The 23,393-nt window shown below is 38.9% G+C and overlaps 1 protein-coding gene across 2 annotated transcripts; it reads right to left on the bottom strand.

Moving 5' to 3' along the window:
- Window positions 1-1,215: 1,215 nt before the first annotated feature.
- Window positions 1,216-22,204, bottom strand: LOC124797951 (alkaline ceramidase). Of its 2 annotated transcripts, none has more exons than XM_047261100.1 (5): window positions 22,061-22,204; window positions 21,825-21,943; window positions 21,451-21,707; window positions 20,330-20,467; window positions 1,216-5,840 (listed from the first exon to the last, which is right to left on the bottom strand). In XM_047261100.1, exons 2-5 carry the CDS (start codon window positions 21,915-21,917, stop codon window positions 5,522-5,524), a joined length of 807 nt encoding a protein of 268 aa, XP_047117056.1. In that variant the 5' UTR covers window positions 21,918-21,943; window positions 22,061-22,204; the 3' UTR covers window positions 1,216-5,521. The 2 variants fall into 2 exon arrangements, with proteins under 2 accessions (XP_047117056.1, XP_047117055.1); XM_047261099.1 differs by having other exon boundaries at window positions 22,035-22,201.
- Window positions 22,205-23,393: the final 1,189 nt, after the last annotated feature.

Here is a 23,393-nt window from a genome sequence, read left to right as displayed (position 1 = left end):
CATTGTTTAATATCTCATGTCCATGACATAAGTGTAGTCACAAGAATTAGGAAGACAATGGAGGAGACATTCATCACACTTTAGCAGCTGATAGGTATATGGGACTGGATATAAAACAACAGAGTATAAATATATGGCTGTTGGAAGAGCATGTCATCCTCATGCTGAACATGTACTTTTGGAGAGGAAAGCAGTTTCAATATCTGGGATTGACATCCATCCACTAAAATGACACCAATTATGAAATGAAACAGATAATTAGGAGGCAACAAAGCCTATTAGAAAATACCACTATTTTTCTCACAAGGCTATTACCTCTTTTCACCAAATTAATGATTTATAAACACTTATAAGACCAGTGCGTACCTAAGCTTCAAAAAACTTCGCCATTAACATCAAAATATGTTGGAATGCTAGATGCCTTTGAGAGGAAGGTACTTTGAAAAATCATTGGCCCAAACTTTGAAAGAAGAAGATGGAGGAGGAGGAGGAGGAGGAGGAGGAGGAGGTGGTACAATCATGAGCTATACCGTATATAAAAATCCATCTGTTAGAAGAATAGTGAAATCAGCCACACTGGGATGGGGGTAGCATTTGGCATGGGTCTGATATAGAAGTGACCAAAAGGATATCCAAGGTGTCAGAGGATAGCGCCGTTTGAGAACCAGGTGGATAGATGGAGTCATGGAGGACCTACAGAAAATGGACTGTAGAGGATGGAAAGCTCAAGAGATGGATCGTGATAACTGGTGGGGAATTGTTGAATAGAGCAAGGTTCACAATGAACTATTGAGCCATAAAGTGGTGAGACATTTAAATGTAAAGTAATGAATTAAAGTATTATTAGTTTGGTTTCAACAATCTCAAATCTTTCCTATGAAGTATAACGGGAAATCCAGGAAGAAATAAGAACAATATTTTTTTTATATAAATGTGCCTGTCTGCTTCTCAACATTTCCTCCACTGTCAATGTAAAATATACAACGATTCAAAGAATCATTGTATATATTTTATATAAATAATTTTTATGGTAAAACGGCGACTGGAAAACTGGTATATAAAAAGTTGCAGACTGCTTTTTGAGGTGAAACACTGCTCTCAGTTAAATTTAAGTAGCTCAGTTAGGAGACATCAGCATCTGACTAATTTTCATACTTAATAACAAGATAAATCATTGTGTTACGCAACATAATTCTTCATTTTTTATTTCTCTTATCAAAATACAATCATACAAAATGTTGAACTATATTATACAAAAGTTTATTATCTTTGGTATTTAAGATTTAGCTGTCAAAGAATCAGGTAAATGTTCAATTATATAAACACCAGAAATTTGTACTCACTAAGCACAGTTTTTAAATGTAATTTCTCTTGACACACATGCACCATACTCTAATTACTCATCTGTTATGTCAGTGTCCTCTGATGGTTATACCTTTTGACACTCTAATGGTACAAAATAAAGTATTTATTCAGAATGAGCAGATCATAAGTTCATCCCCAACATCCAACATTAAAACTGTGCCACAGACAACGTAACATGTGCCGAGGGATTCAGTCTCTTCTTTCTGAGCATACCCAACACAGTGAATCACATTTCTGGTCCACACACAAAAATTATTAAAAAATATTTTAAGCTTATTGTGTTACAGATTACAAGATCAGAGACTGCTCTATAATATGAAATTCCACCTCTGAATCTCATGGCAGATTTCTAAAAATTACAGTTTCCATTATCTGTAACATTGTAATACATCATCAGAGACCGATACGGCGAAAAATACAATCAGGGTAATATGCAATATGAAATAAATCAAAGTGTTTAATGAAACACCTAAATACAAGACCAGCATGTAATAGTAAATAAGTAAAGATTCAGACTAGACAGGGCAAGAAATTTTCAAAATTCAAAGCAAAATACTGCACATACAATTATCATTAAGCATATTCCCTTTTAATCACATAGGCAAGAAGTAGTCTCACAACAGTGACAACAGAAATCCATACATGGTGGGTAATAAACAGTCCAGTCACATTAATATGACCAACACATATGTTCAATGTCAGCATGCAGTAACCATTTACAGACAGCAGGCGGCAGCATTACCATGGTAACTGGATTTTGAGCCATGGTAGAAGCGCTTCCGAAATGGCTAAGTTTGTAAACTGTCCGCATGCCACCATGGTTAAGTATACCATGTGTGGTAAAATGGTGCAATCCAAAATCAGTGCCGAAGCAGCTGTGGTACACCACTGACCACAGATGACAGCAGTGAATGACAGCTGCGAATATGCGTACGGGCAAACAGACTTGCAACTGTTGAGCACCTGAATGTCTAGATGAACCAATGACATTTCAGTGAACAGTGATGCAAATGGATCTCCACAGCACACTGCTGATTCATACACCCAAACTGATGTTCATCAGCGATGAAGGCTGGAATATGCACACCAGTACCACAACTGGACATCCACTGATTGGCGACAGGTGCCCTTTTAAGATGAATCACATTTTATGCATCATCGGACAGGTGGCTATTGGTGTGTGCAGTGTGAAACATCTTAAAGCAAACACCCTGCACATGATATTGTCTGAGGAACAATTGTGTGGCATTCCTGGGTCATCTTGTCATTCTGGTTGGCACAATGAACCAACACAAGTATGCATGTGTCCTTGGGAACCATTGCCCACTCCCTCATGCAGCTTGTTTTTCCTCAGCACAGTGGCATCTACCAGCAGGAAAGTGCAATGCATCACACAGCTTGCAGTGTATGTGCCTGGTTCAAAGAGAACCAGATGAGTTTACCATACCCCCCTGGCCACCAAACTCCCCAAGATTTAAACCCAGTTGAGAATGTGGGGTACCACTTCAATCAAGCTGTTCGCACTATGGATCCTCAGTCGCAAAACCTTGCGCAGCTGGCCACGGTACAGGGGAGGAGGTTGGGGGGGGGCAGGGGGGGGGGGAGGTCAGCACAGCTCTGTGTCCCTGTCAGTAACTTCCACATCACTGGCTTGATTCCTCCACATTTCACATTGGTTTACACTGTAAAAGGTGGCTATTCAGGCTTTTGACAGGTGGTCATGTTAGTGTGTCTGGACAGTGTACAGCAGGAAGTACAAAAAAAGTGAGCAGTTTCAAATTTAAATTCCAAGACTCATGAAAGCAAATGTTTTTACTCTGCTAGGAAAACAAGTGCCATGTATTAATAACTCAATCAGTTACAAAGACATATTTCCTGTTGGCCCCAATACTTTCCATGTACCACATGGAAGAAGCGAATTAACTTTCTCTACAACTAATTACTACAAAACAGGCAAGAAATATTTAATAGATGTTTAAATAAATTAGTGTTAGAAAAGTGCAGGAAATCATCACTTCAGATTTTTTTTCTCCGCATAACTACATACACCGTATGTAAGAAAATAGCAAACTTCTTGTAGCCAAAGTTTTATGGTGTTATTGCTTCAGAAAAAAAACTTCAATATAGTTTGAATTGATGCCAGTAGTTTAGCAACCAGCAGGAGGAATAAAAAGTTTCACAGTTAGCAACAGTCATTCATTTCAAGAGTCTCCATCCACTAATTTGTGTGTTGAAGAGGCCTGCCCCTTAATAAGCCAAATAAGTTCATATCAGGGGTTAGCAATGACTAGTGAAAATTGCCAAATATATTCAAGATTCTCACATGTGTGCTATCCTTATTTATTTATAGCCAGTGCAACATGAACAATGAAAAGCAGCACCAAAGAGATCAAAATTAATTGTAAACAGTTACAGTGTATTTGATTTGCTGCTGATATAATCATCTTAGCAAATTCTGGTAACAATAAGAACTTTACGCTAAAAGTTTGCCCGATGCCTTGGATACACATAAACTAGAGGCAAACAAGACTAAAATAAGGGTGCTAAATACATTGAAAAGACAAGTAAAGGCAAAAATTAAGGTATGGAGTAAAATGCTACCGCAAGTAAATCAATTTAGCTACTCAGGAAGTACAATAGCAGACAACACAAGTATAATGGATATTAAAAAAAAAGGACTGCAATGATTAAACAAGCATTCGGAAATAAGAATAACTTTTTGGACCATTTCAAGTTATGGCTGTGAAGGGTGGACTTGAGAAAAATGAGAAAAGAAAAAAAAATTAGTGCTGGGTATAGAGAAGAGCCACAAAAACACCCTGCGTTGAAAGGAAGTCTAATGAATAAATATTAAAAGAAACTGAAGAGAAAAGGACTCTGATTAACACGACAGAGAGAAGAAAAACTGAATTAAGTGAACACCTAATTTCACATAACAGCTTTATAGAACACATCTTGAAAGAAAAATACTGAGGAAAAAAATCAGTACACTGGCCCTGAACATCCATATTACAATGGAATGAACTGCAGTAACTGTGACCAAATGGTGAGGGACAGAGAAGGGTGGCAACCCAACAATAGGTTGCCTTTAGTGTCTGATGATGACACAGGTGCTAATGCATTACTTGGAGAGAAATGTTTTTCAGTATGCAACCTTATATCCACTCTTAGAATTGGTCTTGATAAGCACTTCTAGCAGCACGTAAAGAAATTACATCTATATAGCAGTCAATAATATAGATGGTAAAATGACAAAAATTAATGAAAAAATTATATTATTGCAGTTACTTTTGTTATTGTATCCTGTATAAATGACCTGATTTTGAAGTCCAATCTGAATGTAGTGTAGAACAAAACACATCCAGCTAGGCTCTTTTCACAGAATTTTTTTGTATTGTTACAGAATCTTTCAAAACAGATAAACCATATATTTCAATGGCAGAAGGTGTTAATTATAATGATGTTCCTGCTTTGATGCTTGGCACTCTTAACGGGGAGCAGCCCTATATAGATATTGCAGATACTTGTTTCATGAATTATCTCCTGTTTACAAGTTCACCTCCTCAACAGTCTTAAATTATAAGTATTTATAGACAAACAAAAGCTGTTTAAACTTAAACATCAACTGAACATTTAATTACTAGGGTAACACTGTGTATCCTACTCTGTATGGTACAAAGTTTAAGTAGTGATTAAATATTGCACTCAGTAAATATTTTTATGTACAAAAAACATTCACATACTACTAATATTTACAACATGGTGAGAAATTAAATTAAATTAAATAAAAAATAGTATATTGCTATAAACCTCTGCATGGGTACACATACAGATCATACTTTCTTTTTTTAAACTCTGGCAACTCTATGTGCCAATACTTTTGCTAAATAACTTAAATATATTAAGTTTCTTTTTAACAGAAATTGTATAATTTTACATTATAAATTCGTTGTTAGGGTTATTACCAAGAACTGTGGGACAATTTGTTCATCTGAGGGGGGAAAAGGTTGGAATATTAATTATAAGACAGTGGCACACCACAAACATACCAGTAACAGTAGAATGTTATTGTAGTTATTATACAATAACATAAAAATGTTAAAAAACTATGAATATTATTTGGTATACATCTAGCAATGGCATTAACTCATTTGATTTATATTTCATTCTTGTGATTTTTATAGTAGCAACGAATTGAAACATATGGGATTCCTAGTTCAAAGTCATCTCTAGGCCAGTACCGCAGCATAGGTGTCTGCTCTGGACGTTCCTCTTGGACAGCAAAGTATGCAAACAGCACACATGCAGTGTAGGATGCTATGAAGATCAGCACATGCCATAGAGCATGTAAGTATGGGAAGTTGAGGGACAGCCAAGTGTCACACAGAAGCCTGTCATTCAGCCAGCAGGTAACTGCTAGCAGCCACACAGCTGCACAGCGCACTCCCAGACGGTATACCCGCCAGCACGGACACCTAAATACATGAACAAACAACACTCAAATCCAAATGTAATTAACACAAAGGAAATACAAATTACCATCAGTTGTAAATAACATAATACAAATCCAATGTTGAACCCTGCCTGACTTAGATCACTCGTCCATCCAACTGACATCCAACCCCAATAACCCAAATCACCCTCTATTAACATTCAAGAATTTCTTAACCTCAAACCTTTCCTCACCATCATTCCCCAAATCCTTCAACATGAAACTAATCTTTCATCCACAGAAAGAATCACAATCCACCAACTAAAAACTGATCCCAACCTTGTAACCCTACCTGCTGACAAAGGCTCCACTACTGTGGTTTTGACTTGCAGGTATTACTTGGCAGAGGGACTCCGCCAGCTGTCAGATGCATCCACCTTGAAACCCCACCACAGGGGCCCCATTCCAGAAATACATCAGTATCTTCGGTCTTTCACCAAATCAATAGGCCCATCCCAGAATCTCTCCCCTAGTCTCTCTCTCTCTGTCTCTGTCTCTCCCCTACCACTCCCCCCACTCCTCCTCCTCTCCTACCTTCTACACACTTCCTACAGTCCACAGACTCATCCACGTAGGACACCCCACTGTGGCTGGTTACTGTGCCCTCCATTGAGAGAATCTCTATCCTCATGGGCCAACATCTTCAACCTGTTACCAATAACCTACCCTTCTATATAAAAGACACCAATCATTTCCTCCACTGACTCTGCACAGTTCTTGTTCCTTTACCAAACAGTGTCCTGCTCATCACTACTGCTGCTACTTCCCTCTACACTAACATCCCTATTGCACCTGGCCTTATTGCTATTGAACACTAACTTTCCCAATACCCCCCAACTGCCTCCAAACACACAACCTCTTCCATTGTCACCCTGACCAACAATATACTCACCTACAGTTGCTTCAGTTTTGAAGGCATCTCCTACAGTCAAATTGATGGTACAGCAATGGACCCCCACATGCCACCAATTTATGTCAACCTATTCACGATCCATCTAGAGGAATCTTTCCTAACTACCCAGAATCCCAAAACACTCACCTGGCTCAGATTCACTGATAACTTCTTTGTTATCTGGACTGAGGGTACAGACACACTATCCACATTCCTCCAGAACCTCAACACCTCACTTTACCTGGTCCTCCTAAATCCTCAATGTTGACCTCCACCTCAAAGATGGCTACATAAGTACCTCTGTCCATACCAAACTCACCAACCACCAGCAATACCTCCACTGACAATTGCCACCCATTCCACACCAAGAAGTGCATTCCACACAGCCTAACCATCCGTGGGTATCATACCTATAGTAATGAGCAGTCCCTTTCCAAATATACCACCTGTCTCACTGAGGCCTTCACAGACAAAGAGATTTGTTGTGCCTTATGTCTCCACTCACTTATCACCTCCAACATTCCCACAGTACCATCCAGGACTAGAGCAACTGAATCACATTCTCCACCAGAGATCTGACAACCTCTCGTCATGAACTAAAATGAGGATATCCTATCCACTACCTTTCCCAGCCCTCCCGCAGTGGTATTCTGCCACCAAACTTACGCAATATAACTGTCCATCACTAATTCATCCTTGCTCTCAACCCTTGCCTCACTGCTTAAATACCTGCAATAGACTTAGATGCACCACCACCACCTACTCCAGTCCAGTTACAGGCATCATCAGTCCCATCAAAGGTAGGAGTATCTCTGAAAGTAGTCACATGATCTACAAAACTAAGCTGCAACCACTGCTGCTTTCTACATGGTCATGACAGCAAACAAGCTGTCTGTCAACATGAATAGCCACTGAAAAACTGAGGCCAAGAGACAGCTGGACCACACAGTTCCTGAACATTCTGTCCAATGCAACATGCTTCACTTCAATGACTGTTTCACAGCCTGGGCCATCTGGATTCTTCCTATCAACACCAGCTTTCCTGAACTGCACAGGCACAAACTCTCCCTACAATATGAGGGCTGTTCAAATAGTAGGGTGACTTTTCAAATTGTGCGGGCAATGTATATTTGATTATCGATTATTTTTTATTATTTTTTTATTTTTTATTTTTTTTATTATTTATTTATTTATTTATTTATTTATTTATTTATTTTTTGTATGCTGGTACACATGTCCCGAATGCATGTTTATAGTTTCAAGTATACAGCACACTTCATTTGTATGTGACAGATAGAAAGGTTAGACTTTTTTAGTGTGCTCGGCAATTTTCGATTATTATAAAAAATGGAGCAAAGAATTATCATCAAATTTTGTGTGAAAAATGGAATCAAGTGCTCTAAAACATTCGAAATATTAACAATGGCATATGGTGAGTCTGCTCTAAGTAAAAAAAGTTTACAAGTGGCACAAGATCTTCCATGATGGCCGAGAAGACGCCAATGACAAACCTCACTCTGGATGTCCCAGCACAACAACAATAGATGACAACGTTGAAACTCTGAAGAAAATTGTTTTGGAAAATCGTCAAATTATCGAAGAGAAGTTGCTGAGGATGTTGGCATATCAGTCAGTTCATGTCATGCATTTTTTTGGATCTTTGGGGCATGAGACATATGTCAGTGAAGTTTACTCCAAAACTTCTCAATTTTGATCAGAAGAACTGTCACATGAGCATCACTTAGGAGCTCTTGAATGATGTCAATGATGATCGTGATCTGCTCAAGAGGGTCATAACTGGCGACAGAACATTATGACATTCAAACAAAAGCCCAATCATCCCAATGGAAGCATCCTGGAGAGCCAAGACAGAAGAAAGCATGCCAAGTTTGATCAAATGTCAAAGTATTGTTCACTGATTTTTTTCAATTACCATGGTGTAGTGCATCATGAAGTTTTGTCTCAAGGTTGTACGGTCAATAAGGAGTATTACCTTGATGTTATGTGCTGTTTGTGAGAAGCAATACACAAAAAAGTCCGGAATTGTGGAAAAACAATTCATGGCTTTTGCATCACGACAATACACCTGTTCATTCGTTATTGCTTGCGAGAGATTTATTGACCAAAAACAACATGACAATCATGCCTCAGCCACCACATTCACTGGATTTGGCCCACTGCGACTTTTCCTGTTCCCAAAACAGAAGAGACCTATGAAAGGATGAAGCTTTTCAACGATTGAGGAAATAAAAACTGCATCACTGGAAGTACTCAAGGCTGTACCAAAAAGTGCTTCGAGGATTGGAAGAAGCAGTGACACAAATGTATTGTACCTGAGGGGGATTACTCTGAAGGGGACAACATGAATACTGATGAATAAACAGAAATTTTTTCATAAGAATATAAAGTCACTTTACTTTTTGAACACACCTCGTATATCCTACATTCCTGTAACCCTGTGGCCTCAACCTTAGCTAGCCTCTGGCCTTCACTCACCTCTCCCCTTCCCTGCTCCCACACCAGCATTACATAATAGCCTTCTATTACTCCAGTGCACCTACTAACCTTTTTCCCCCTCCTCTACTTTTCCATTCTTCCTCCTCCCCCTCAAACCTCTCAACTGCCACTATAATTGAGTTGGTGTAATTTGATCCCTGACTGCTGCAGTGAGCTGGGCACAGCAGATTCACAGGCCTATCTCATCCTTTAATGTACTGTGATTTTGTAAACATCTCCATGGCAATGCCTCATTGTTATCACAGCTCTGTATTGGCTGTTATTAACACCTGCAGCCATTAGCACTTCGCAGTTGAAAGCTGGCAACAGAGCTACAAGCTGTCAGGGATCATCTTATGCTGCCTCAACTATAGCATCCCTACCCTGTCCCCACCACATCCCTGCCTGCACCCTCAAGCAGCATTACACCTTCCCTCAACCCCCACCCTGCTACTGCTCCCACTGCCTGACTCAGCCTCCTACTCATCCCAAAACACCCTCAGACTGCTTTTTCCATCAGCTGCTGCTACGGTACACTGCCCACCTTGGCAGCTGTGCTTGTGTGAATGTGTTTGGCCAAAACCACATATGTATAAACGTCTTTTTGTTATGCCTATCTGTGACTCAGTGTCTCCTCTTTATTGTGAATAGCAGTCTACGCTTTTTATTATACTGCCATAAAAACATATTTTAGAGGTAGAAGGAATGTTTATTTACCAATTTCCAAAACAAGAACAAGTTGAAAAAAACTGATAGGGAAAAACAAAATACTTATGTCTGGTTTTCATAGCTTTAAAAAATACATAAAAAGGATAAGAAAAAAATAGAAAATAGGAAAATAATTGTTGAGACATAGTTCTGTGAAAGGGCAAGAGAAGTTGCTCCAAATATTATATTCTGAAGGGTGTAAGGAACAGGGACCGAGTCAGAAGCAACAATTGAGAAACAGGTTATAAACAAACACCAAAGCACAAATAATGAGTTGTTGATAATGAAGAGGTCAGAACTGAAGTCAAAAGAAATTTCATCTAAACAATATAAATGAAATTTTAGACACAAAAAAAATGTGGCTACAAGGAACGAAACACAAAAAAAATAAATAAAAAGAAAGCAAGCATATCGGTACACAGATGATAGAGAAAATAATGCAGTAGGTAAATAGATAAGTGGAGGGATCAAACAATGGAAAACCCAGGATGGAATGTAACAATATTATGAAAAGGAAAGTTGCTACAGCTGCAGTCTCGGGCAACTGAGTTCACCAATTGTTTATTATAATTGTGAGATTCTTTTTGTTGTAACTACCTGCGACTCAACATCTCCACTATATGTAAGTGGAGAGAGAAAGTTAATGAAGAAAAATCCAGGAGCCAAGGCTTATGTGAACAGTGTAAATTTAAAGTGTGTGGATTTGCATTCCGTTTCATGCTCAGAATCTATCTACCATCTCCAGACGACTGAAGCATTTGTGTTGGATAGGTTCTCAGTACCAACAACAGAGATTAAAAACACTGCAGATGGAAGTTGCCTTTCCAATCTGTTATTGACTCTCGCCATCCAACCAGTCTAACTCTGTGATTGCCGTTTTCCCCCTTGTATTCTCCATTCACACCTCCCTTCCTCATTTTTTTAATTTCTGTTTTGTATTCTACTCCTTTGTCTCTAATCATTGTCACATTACAACTATTTATACTTTTTTCATGTGTCCCATATCTTATATTTTCCTCATTTGTTTCTGATTTTTACCATCTTCTGATTACTTTTACATTTAGTTTTATCTCTAGTGTTTGACTGATGACTTATAACCAACTTATTTTTAGTGCTGTGGAATCCGCACATTAGTTTCAACCCACTTTTCCCCTGCATGTTGATTGTCTTCAGATTCAGTTTTTGGGCAACTTATCCCATTCCTTCTATCTGGATTCAAACCTACATCCCTTCTTTAGCCTGGCTGAATTGGTCAAAAATGTTAGCCTCACCAACCACAGATCTCTGGCAGGAGACTTATCAGAGACTTCTATTCTGTAACAATGTCTGGTGCATATTTCTTAACTTGAGCTGTAAAGTGGAGAATTGTGCAGCCCTAATTAATAGACCAGCTATCCTTACCTATAGGAAGCAACTGTTCAGATAACAAAATACATGAGGATGCACAGTTTTGTTCATAAGAACAGAACTCCCCCCACACCACCACCATAACCCACTGACTCAATGAACATTAAAATGTAGTAAAAAATACACACACATTCAAAGGATTTTTCAACCTGTGAAAAGCAACTGACAATGTAGAGAAAAGTAGGAGTAAGCTAAAGGGAGAGACAGATAATATACAATATGTACAAGAACCAACAAGGAAAAATTAGAACAAAGGACCAAGAACCTCGGATTAAAAGAATGTTGTCTTTTGTCCCTACTGTCCAATCTCTATGACAGAAATTTAAGAAAGGTTTTTAAGACTGGGTTTAAGATGGTGAAAGCTATCAGTGATAAGTTATGCTGATAACATTGCTATCCTCAGTGAAAGTGAAGGAGAGCTACAATATGTATTGAATTAAATGAACAGGCTATTGAGTACAGAATATGTATTGAGAGTAACACGAAGAAAGACTCAAGAAATGAGATGTAGCAGAAATGAGATAAATGATACACTTATCAAAAATTGGGGACCACAAAGTAGATGAAATTACAGAATTCTATTACCTTAGAGTTATCTTGTTATCAGGAGTTACCTTTATCAGAAGAAAGAAAACTGGTATTCTATGGGTCGCAGCGTGGAATGTCAGATCCCTTAATCAGGCAGGTAGGTTAGAAAATTTAAAAAGGGAAATGGATAGGTTAAAGTTAGATATAGTGGGAATTAGTGAAGCTCGGTGGCAGGAGGAACAAGACTTCTGATCAGGTGAATACAGGGTTATAAATACAAAATCAAATAGGGATAATGCCAGGAGTAGGGGGGGAAAAAAAAGGAATGCGGGTAAGCTACTACAAACACCATTATTGTGGCCAAGATAGATACGAAGCCCACGCCTACCACAGTAGTACAAGTTCATATGCCGACTACCTCCGCAGATGACGAAGAGATTGATGAAATGTGTGATGAGATAAAAGAAATTATTCAGATAGTGAAGGAAGATGAAAATTTAATAGTCATGGGTTACTGGAATTCGATAGTAGGAAAAGGAAACGCAGTAGGTGAATATGGAATGGGGGTAAGGAAGGAAAGAGGAAGCCGCCTGGTACCAGTTTGCACAGAGCATAACTTAATCATAGCTAACACTTGGTTCAAAAATCATAAAAGGAGGTTGTATACATGGAAGAAGCCTGGAGATAATCAAAGGTTTCAGCTAGATTACATAATGGTAAGACAGAGATTTAGGAACCAGGTTTTAAATTGTAAGATATTTCCAGGGGCGGATGTGGACTCTTGACCACAATCTATTGGGTATGAACTGTAGATTAAAACTGAAGAAACTGCAAAAAGGTGGGAATTTAAGGAGATGGGACCTGGATAAACTGACAGTACCAGAGGTTGTGGAGTGTTTCAGGGAGAGCATTAGGGAACAATTGACTAGAATGGGGGAAAGAAATACAGTGGAAGAAGAATGGGTAGCTTTGAGATATGAAATAGTGAAGGCAGCAGTAGGTAAAAGTATAAGGGCTAATAGAAATCCTTGGGTAACAAAGAGATACTGAATTTAATTGATGAAAGGAGAAAATACAAAAATCCAGTAAATGAACCAGGCAAAAAGGAATACAAACATCTCAAAAATGAGATCGGCAGGAAGTGCAAAATGGCTAAGCAGGGATGGCTAGAGGACAAATGTAAGGATGTAGAGGCTTATCTCACTAGGGGTAAGATAGATACTGCCTACAGAAAAATTAAGGAGACCTTTCGAGAAAAGAGAACCACTTGTATGAATATCAAGAGCTCAAATGGAAACCCAGTTCTAAGCAAAGAAGGGAAAGCAGAAAAGTGGAAGGAGTTATAGAGGGTCTATACAAGGGCGATGTTCTTGAGGACAATATTATGGAAATGGAAAAGGATGTAGATGAAGATGAAATGGGAGATACGATACTGTGCGAAGAGTTTGACAGAGCACTGAAAGACCTAAGTCAAAACAAGGACCAGAGAGTAGACAACATTCCATTAGAACTACTGATAGCCTTGGGAGAGCCAGCGCTGACGAAACTCTACCATCTGGTGAGCAAGATGTAAGAGACAGGCGAAAATACCATCAGACTTCAACAAGAATATAATAATTCCAATCCCAAAGAAAGCACGTGTTGACAGATGTGAAAATTACCAAACTATCAGTTTAATAAGCCACAGCCGCAAAATACTAACACGAATTCTTTACAGGCGAATGGAAAAACTGGTAGAAGCCGACATTGGGGAAGTCAGTCTGTATTCCGAAGAAATGTTTGAACACGTGAGGCAATACTGACCCTACAACTTATCTTAGAAGAAAGATTAAGGAAAGGCAAACCTATGTTCCTATCATTTGTAGACTTAGATAAAGCTTTTGACAATGTTGACTGGAATACTCTCTTTCAAATTCTGAAGGTAGCAGGGGTAAAATACAGGGAGCGAAAGGCTATTTACAATTTGTACAGAAACAAGATGGCAGTTTGTAAGAGTCATGGGGCATGAAAGGGAAGCAGTGGTTGGGAAGGGAGTGAGACAGAATTGTAGCCTATGCCCGATGTTATTCAATCTGTATATTGAGCCAGCAATAAAGGAAACAAAAGAAAAATCTGGAGTAGGAATTAGAATCCATGGAGAAGAAATGAAAACTTTGAGGTTTGCCAATGACATTGTAATTCTGTCGGAGACAGCAAAGGACCTGGAAGAGCAGCTGAACGGAATGGACAGTGTCTTGAAAGGAGGATATAAGATGAACATCAACAAAAGCAAAACGAGGATAATGGAATGTAGTCAGATTAAATCATGTGATGCTGAGGGTATTAGATCAGGAAATTGGACACTTAAAGTAGTAAATGAGTTTTGCTATTTGGGAAGCAAAATAACTGATGATGGTGAAGTAGAGAGGGTATAAAATGTAGACTGGCAATGGCAAGGAAATTGTTTCTGAAGAAGAGAAATTTGTTAACATCGAGTATAGATTTAAGTGTCAGGAAGTCGTTTCTGAAAATATTTGTATGGAGTGCAGCCATGTATGGAAGTGAAACATGGTCAATAAATAGTTTAGACAAAAAGAGAATAGACGCTTTCGAAATGTGGTGCTAGAAGAATGCTGAAGATTAGATGGGTAGATCACATCAATAATGAGGAGGTATTGAATAGAATTGGAGAGAAGAGAAATTTGTGGCACAGCTTGACTAGAAAAAGAGATCGGTTGATAGGGCATATTCTGAGGCATCAAGGGATCACCAATTGAGTATTGGAGGGCAGCATGGAGCATAAAAATCGTAGAGGGAGACTAAGAGATGAATAAACTAAACAGATTCAGAAGGATGTAGGTTGCAGTAGGTACTGGGAGATGAAGCTTGCACAGGATAGAGTAGCATGGAGAGCTGCAGCAAACCAGTCTCTGGACTGAAGACCACCACAATAACAACAGATGCAAAATTACCCATTTTGAACAAAGCAAGGATGAAATAAAAAGCAGATCAGCACAGGCAAAGCTCCTTCTCTGGCCAAGATAAGTCCTCTAGTATCAAAAATTGGGATTAAAAGGTGAAAGAAATTGCTGGTAATGTGCAATTGGAGCACCATGATAGTGAATCATGGATTGTGAAAAAACCAACAGAGAAGAGAATCAAGGTATTTGGGATGTGTTGGTATAAAAGGATGTTGAAAATTAAGTGGACTGATAAAATAAAGAATGATGACATTCTGCACAGGATTGGTGAAGGAAGAAACATATCAAAAATTATGACAAGGAAAAGGGACAGAATGATAGGACTCGTTTTAAGACATCAAGGAATAATTCCATGTACTAGAGGGAGCTGTAGAGGGTAAAAACTGCAGGAGCAGAGAGAGAAAGGAATAAAGTGCTACTCTGAGGTTAAGAGGTTGACACATGAGAGGAATTCATGGTGGGTTACTTCAAACCAGTCATAAGACTGAGAACTCCAAACAAAAAAGGAAAAAGAAGTGTCTTGGAAGGCCTGACCACCGAGAGTGGTAGTTAACTGGACTAACACATAACAAGAAAGCCATGGCACATGGTGGGAAATATACTAACATGTGCAAATGATTCGCTCACTTCATCACACTTACAAGCGACAGTACCTCTCACCCAAAGACCTCATGATCAGTTTTGTTGCGATAACATTCTTCACATTCGTACTAGTGGGAGAGAGAAGAACATTTTAGGAGAGTGAGCTGTCCCAACTTAGGTGGCCTTGTGCAACATTGCTTGGTGTCCACTTTAACAAGTGAAGAGGCAATTTTTATGTGCAGATACACAGCATAACAGTGGATTTCTCTTTCACCATTAACAGTGGACGTCTTCATGGAAACATCTGAGGAATCTGTACTTCATTGCACACTACTGAAATCAAAATGCTTGCTTCAGTATGTTTTGAATACTTTTGTAATCTGCCTGCATGTGGAAAGAAAACTTTGTCAGTTCCACCAGTATCCCTATAAACAGCACCAAAACTTTCACTTTACAGTGGAAATAGAGAAGAAAGATGTGTTGCCATTTCTTGACACTGAAGTGGACAGCACTAGATGGTACACCTGGATACACAGTTCACAAGAAGCCCAATAGCATCAGTAGATATCTAAATGCTACATCCCACCACTACCTACAGCAGAATAATTCTGTACTGAGTTCAGAGGAGTCACTGAATGTGTGAAACGTAAAGTCTGAACTGCAGAAGCTGTGAACTACCTTCAGAGTGAATGGGTACAGCAATGTAAGCATAAACAAAATCATGACTTCAAAGAGCAATAGCAAAAGGCTAAAGCTTTATGAGAGGCCATTCACACCAACATCAAAGGGTACATTGGTAACGTGATTTGTGGATGATTACGGGAAGTTATAATGGTGGAACAGCTGATTTCCACTGATGAGGCAAAACATAATGACCACCTGATTAATAGCATGTTTGTGCAGCCTCAAAATGAAATACATCACTGATTCTGGGTATCAGGGAGCCAAGAGTTTGGTCGGTCGGTTTGTGGAGGTATGTGGCATTAGATGTCTATGCACAGTTCATGTAATTTGTGTAAATAATGGGCCACTGATTTTCATATGCGGTGATCGCAACCCATAGCAACAAAAATGAGTTCCGTAAGATTTACATTAGGCAAATTTGGTCACCAAGACATCAACCTAAGTTCACTATAATGCTCCTCAAACCACTGTAGTACAGTTCTGGCTCTGAGACATGGACAGTTATACTGCTGAAAGATGACGTCACCATTGGGGTAGATATCAAGTATCAAGGGATGCAGGTGGTTCGCAGCTGTCAGTGTGTGTCTGTGTACTATCACAGGTCTCTTGCAAGCACAGGACAATGTTTCCCATAACATAACAGCACTGCATGTTTCGAGCTGCCATTCGCCTCGGATGACTGTGTTTGTGGAGGTGACCAGCGACCTAACATAGCAAAAATGTGGTTTACCCGAAGAGCCGACACATTTCCATTGATCAACAGTCGAATCCCAATAGTCCTGTGCCAACTGCAATCTTAACTGACTATATCATTGGGTCAACATGTGAACACATAGGGGTGGTCTGCTGCTGAGCTCCATGTTCAGCAATGTACAATGATCGGTGTGCTCCAAAACACTTGTGCTTGCACCATAAACTGCACTCTTTTGCCAGCGATGCCACAGATCACCATCTATCCTACTTTACAGAGCAGACAAACCTCCGAACCCCGTATTTAGCACCTAGTGGTAGTTTCACTGTTCTTCTACCTCTTTCCGAAAATGCTCACAACAGTAGCATGTGAACATTTGACTAGCTTCACCGTTTTCTAGATACTCATTCACAGACTTTGCATAATAATAATCTGGCCTCTGTCAAAGTTGCATATCTCAATGGAATTCCCCATATGCAGTCCATATCTTCACTAGGTGATCCCTGTCCATGTCTGTTCTGCTTATATATTTATGTTACCACATCACATGCGCACAATGCCACCAGGCGGCATCCAGCATCACAGTAGGCAGTGGCCATAATGTTTTGTCTGATCAGTATATATAGCCAGTGATGTTTTCATTTTGATCACGTGAGGAATATTAAATATTTAATGTAACAACAACCTTAATATGCTATGTAATAGAGAGCTATCAAATTATTTTTTATTTTTTTTTTTTTTTTTGGAGAATCATCTGTGGGTGCAAAAACACACAAACACATAATTAATAATTTGCACCAAGTTTTCATTTTCTACTTTTGCCACACACTGGTGTTTCTGTCATTGATATGCATTGATCAACCAGAACATTATGACCACCTACCTAATAGCCAGTATGTCCACCTTTGGCAGACAACAGCAATGAGGCATCATGACATGAAAGCAATGAGGCCTTGGTAGGTCACTGGAAGGATTTGGCACCACATCTTCACATGCAAGTCACTTAATTCCCATAAATTCTGGAATTCTGGGGACGGAGGCGATCAGTTCTGACACCACATTCAATCACATCTGAGATGTGTTCGATCAAGCGCAAATCTGCTGAGTTGGGGAGCCAGCATATCAATTAGAATTCACTACCTTGAACCACTGTCACACTCCTGGCCTTGTGACTTGGTGCATTATCTTGTTGAAAAATACCACTGTCATCAGGAAACATGATCATCATGATGTGGTGTACGTGGTCTGCAACCAGTGTATGGTACTCACTGGCCACCAAAATGTCTTGCACGAGCTCCACAGCACCTGTGGATGCTCCCTGAATGTTCCCCAGAGCCTCCGTTAGCTTGTCTCCATTCTGTTGTACAGGTGCCAAGGAGCTGTTCCCTGCAAGATGACAGATTCGTGCCCTCCCATCGACATGATGAAGAAAGTATTGGGATTCATCAGACCGTGAAGTGCTTTGGCACTGCACCACCACCACCCAGCGCTGATGATCATGTGCTCATTTCACTCGTAGTTGCCGATGTTATGGTGTTAACATTGGCACATGCAAGAGTCATCAGCTGCGGAGGTCCATCGTTAGGAGTGTTTGATGCACTGTGTATTTAGACACGCTTGTACTCTGCCCAGTATTAAAGTCTGATGTTAGATTCACCATAGTTCGTTGCCTGTCCTGTTTTACCAGCCTGCCCAGCCTACAACGTCAGACATCTGCAATGATGGGTGGCCGCCAAACCCCACAATGTCTGGATGTGGTTTCATCTTGGTTTTGCCATCTGTTGAAGACACTCACCACAGCACAATCTGCCCACAGTCAAACTCAACAATCTGCCCTCAGCCAAACTCAAATTGATCATGCGCCTTCCCCATTCTACACATGGACAGGTGGCACTGCTATTGCCTGGACAGGTTTATATCAATAGTAGGTGGTGGTCATAATGTTCAGGATGATCAGTGTATATACTTGCAGGACACTGGATGCAAATAAACAAGTAATAATGGAAAATGAAAATGTCAGTTTCCATCCTAACCTACACTTCTGGCTATGCTACAGATCAATCTGTCATTTCAACTGAGATTTCACTTTCTAATTCACTGTCTTTGTTAACACTCAATGAAACTGTCACCTCCCAACCTAATTTAGACCTTGGGTAACATTACAAATCAGTCTCTCACCGTAACATAGATTCTGCCTCTGAGACGAAATCATTAATAATATTTCAACACAGACTTTGCAAAATTGCTGTGTTATCAATCAAAGAACTCTTACAAGCATCAAAGTCAGAAAATGAAGAAAGAGTGACATACAAAATATGATTAATCCTATGTTAGTGGCATGAAGATGGACCTAGTCAACAACTCTTCACTGGTGACCACATACTATCTCCTATTGACTGTCTGAAGCTTGATGTAGAGTTGCCTTTCTGTCTGCTCTGTGCCATGGACAAAGCAACCACTAAACTAGATACTTGCTTTGTACTACCAAAGCTGCCATTGATTCACTGCTCATGCCAGGAATTTATGAGATCTGCTGATAGAGTGCAGAGTAATTTACATGGGAGAGGTAGAAGCAGCATGACTAAAGGAGCATGAATGTCACATGCAGCATCATAAATCCACAATGGCAGAGCACCAAATGAATGTCGTGTACATACATAGTTCAAGGAAGCACACTTGCTAGCCAGGTATCCATTAGCTTCAAGAGAAAGTTATGAGAGGTCATCGCAACAGTCAAGAAGCCCACGAGTTTGAAACGTGTTGGTGGTGACAGGCCTCGATCATTGTGGCTGCTAGCAGTAACTGGTATATGAACAGTCGTGGGGCTGAAAGCACTTCTGTGGAAGGTATATAACATACTGACCCATACCAGTCACCACCTACAGAAACAGCATGATCTCACAACAAGCAGCTCCCTCATGATTCACTAATGTTGGACAGTAAATTTCATCATAAATTACATTCAACGAAGAGTGTCAGTTTCCTTTCTCTCCATTCCCACCATCCAGTCATAGGCCACATATTATTTTCACTTCTTTTAAGGAATCAAAGGAACAGGAGTGATTATCTCGAGCAACAAGTCAGGCAACAAACATTTAATTGTAAAATCTTAGATATTCCGCCAAATAAAGGACTGGTCTTTTTCATTCAGTGAATTTATTGGAAGGGTTATTTTGTCATAACACTGTTATATCACCAGTACTGATTGGAATTGGATAAAAGTGTAGGAGAATATTTCTGCACAGTAACTGTGACACGGAGCATCAATATTCTATTCTCTTAAGAAGTTAATGTGGAGAACCTATGCAACCAACTCACAGATATTATAGGTAATGCACTTAAGCGGTTCCAACAGTAGTACTATAGGCATTGTATGAAAGCAAAGAGTGTTTCACTACAGATTCATACCAAGCCAAAGTCTTCCTGTGAAAAGCAGAGTAAAGCCAAAACAAGAGTGATGACACCTATGTGTTGCAAGAGCTGAAAGCAAATCTAAATGTTTACATTAATGGTCATCTGCTTACCTCTTCAATTCATGGATGAGCAAGAAAAAGGCAGGAATTCCAAGTGTCATTAGTGCAAATGCATTTACAGCTGGGTGTAGAATTGCCAGGCCTGTGGCAAATATTGTCATAACTGTTGCTGCCAAGCTAAATAGCTTCCTGTAATTCAATCAAATCATCATGTTAGTTCACAGTTATTTATTTAACCTGTACAACTCTCTATGCATTTAAGACTATCATTCATCACATCTTAAGTGAGAAATGGAACTTGTTAAGCAGTGCAATACTATCATGGATAATTCCAGTTAAGGTACATGGTTTTTCATTCATTATAACAGGTGGTCCAAATTATGTATTTAAGCATAGTCACTTTTCAGTGGGAGGAATGAATAAATTAGGGAAAGAATTGGAGTGGCAGGGTATCTCAATGCAACTAAGAAAGATTTTTGACAATGAAAGGCTATCAAATGGAAGAGTGGTAGCTCAATATAGAACTAATTATATCTCAATGTTGACCTACACTTACATATTATTTTGGATGAGAGTGAGTAAAGAAAGGGTCAAATGTAACACAACTGGACTTTTTTGGCCAAGATTATTAAAGACTGCTTGCTGAGAGTAAATAACTTTAACATTCTTCCTTCCCAATTGCTAACAAGAGAGTAGTCAAACGAGACATGCTCTACAGTAATTGTTTAATAGGAATTGCTGAAACATGCAATCCTTTAATAAATTGATGGTAAAGTGTCAGATTGACACAACATTTGTCAGAAAAACACAAAATTACATAATATTTTCTTGCTTATCATTGGCAATCTCTGACCTCTTGATACATCTGATAACTGTTCAGTACATCTGCAAAGTGGAGTGCAGTGGTCATGAATGCAGAATGAAAGGAAGGAATGATTTTTTGGTCTATGATACTAAGCTATATTACAGAATTTACAGACATGGATTAAAATTCTCATTAAATTGTAACCCTTAGAATATGTCATGTCTTTGTAATACAGTATTCTTGTGTGACGAATACATCCCTTTAATAAAATTTTAACATCCAAAAGTCATCCTCCCAATTATTTTCAACCACAGATTTAATAAGGATCAATAGCCAGTATCACGAAACAGAAATACGTTATTTTTACCTGTCATTCTGAAAGAAATGTGGAAAGAACCTCCTTGGGAAGAACATGGCAAATGCTGCCATGAAGACCCACAAAATTGCGAGTTCATCCAGCAGCTGCCCAATGAGACTAAGTGTAGCATGAAAATACGCTGAACTAAATCCAACGACGATCAGTAATACCCAAATGACATTAATTCCTGGATTAACAAATCTTGCATACTCTCTGAATAAATGCATTAAAAGTGGCGGCAGGAGAAAGAACAGCACGTTACTGAACTGCAAAGAAAAATAAAATAATGTCAAAGTATCCAATATGCATAACAATAGCAAGAACAAAGCATCTGCCTGCATTTAAAATATAATCAAGGTTTTGGAAACACTATTGGTACTAACTGTATTAACGAATTCAGCGATGACAGGAGATATTAAGTAATTTCCTTCACACCAGTCAACAGGAGAACTACCAGGTTCCAGTGGCTGCCACATGATTTTGTTGACAAATATGTATTTTTCTGTAATTATAAATATCGTGTGAATTCACTGACACAGTAAAAGCAAGAGCATTTAAAAATGAAGTATCCGTACCTTCAGCCATATACTTACGCAACAACAAAAAAGTCTGCAGTTACCTCGGACCTGGTTAACCCCTGAACACGCTGCCAGGTAAAAAATCGCCTGGCTGTGTGTCGACGCTCTTCTGCACGCCTTGACGTTTTCCTTTGTGTCGAGCCTGGCATGTTATCGCAGCAACAGCTGACTGTAAACATTGCGATGTTGCCATTTTGCACAACAGCACATGGGCTACAGCTGTCAGTTTATGTTCAAGGTCGCACAACACCCGTATGGCGATCAGCGTAATATTTGTGTATTCATGCTTCAGAATATACTCATAGTCTTGTTGAAAGTATCATTAATATAGATTATTTCGTGAGTTCAGATCGTAGAAGATTTATAGCTCTGGATTATTAATCAAATGACGGGCCGTTAAATGACAATTTTTCTTTCTTCCTATGGAATGTTAATCAAAACCAGTATACTTTTCGTGAGCAATAAACAATCTTATCCATTTATCAAAACAGAACTGGTTAATGAAATTGCAATTTTAGACATGTTTTTCAATCTTTAGTCACGGAATACTGCTTCAAGGTTACCCACCCGGTAGTACTTAGAGACGCTAGTCGCAGCGATTTTTGTTTCCAATTGTTATCCATAAGCAACCAGCATCTCAGTTAAAAATAACTGAAATAAATTAACTGTTCAGCTAGATGCTGAAGTTAACAGGTGATTTTGTGCAACGTATTTTCATGGGTCTGAAACAACTTGAGGACAAACTGAACTGTAAAAAAAATCACCTAAGAGGCACACTTGCTATTTTGCCAGATGCTTTATTTGCCTGTGAGTATTTTTACATGCTATCCCTGTCATCAAACAAAATATTTAGAGACTGTCAATAAGAACAAGCAAAAGACACAAGGCAGATATACTGCATACCGTAATTAAGTAAATGGCAATAATAATAAATAATCACATAATAGATCAATTACAAGATAAATGCAGTACATAATAGGTCAATGAGAAGGGCAATAAATTAATTAAATGACAAAACAAGGTTATATAATACAGTCTACTACTTATTTGTAGTTCATTGGTATAAGAAATGCACAGTAGGTCATTTGTCACACACAGAAATGATGAGCAGAGAGAAAACCCTTACTTTTCTTCCTTTTTTTTTAAAAAAAAAAATGCTTATTTTAAATTTATTTATTGGCAGTTTCAGGTAATTTGTTGAATAGATAAGACCAAGAATTATGGGTCTGTGGGAAATACCTGTAACCACATAAAATGAGGTGCACATCATTTAAATGTACAGAATTGTCATTTTATTATTCATTGTCCGAGGTACACATTCTTGTTGATGACATTGGAGAAGAAGACACAAAGAGATAAAAGTTTGTACCAAAG

Source organism: Schistocerca piceifrons, chromosome 5 (assembly GCF_021461385.2).
Source record: "Schistocerca piceifrons isolate TAMUIC-IGC-003096 chromosome 5, iqSchPice1.1, whole genome shotgun sequence".
Lineage (NCBI taxonomy): Eukaryota > Metazoa > Arthropoda > Insecta > Orthoptera > Acrididae > Schistocerca > Schistocerca piceifrons.
This window is presented reverse-complemented; position numbering and strand designations above follow the sequence as displayed.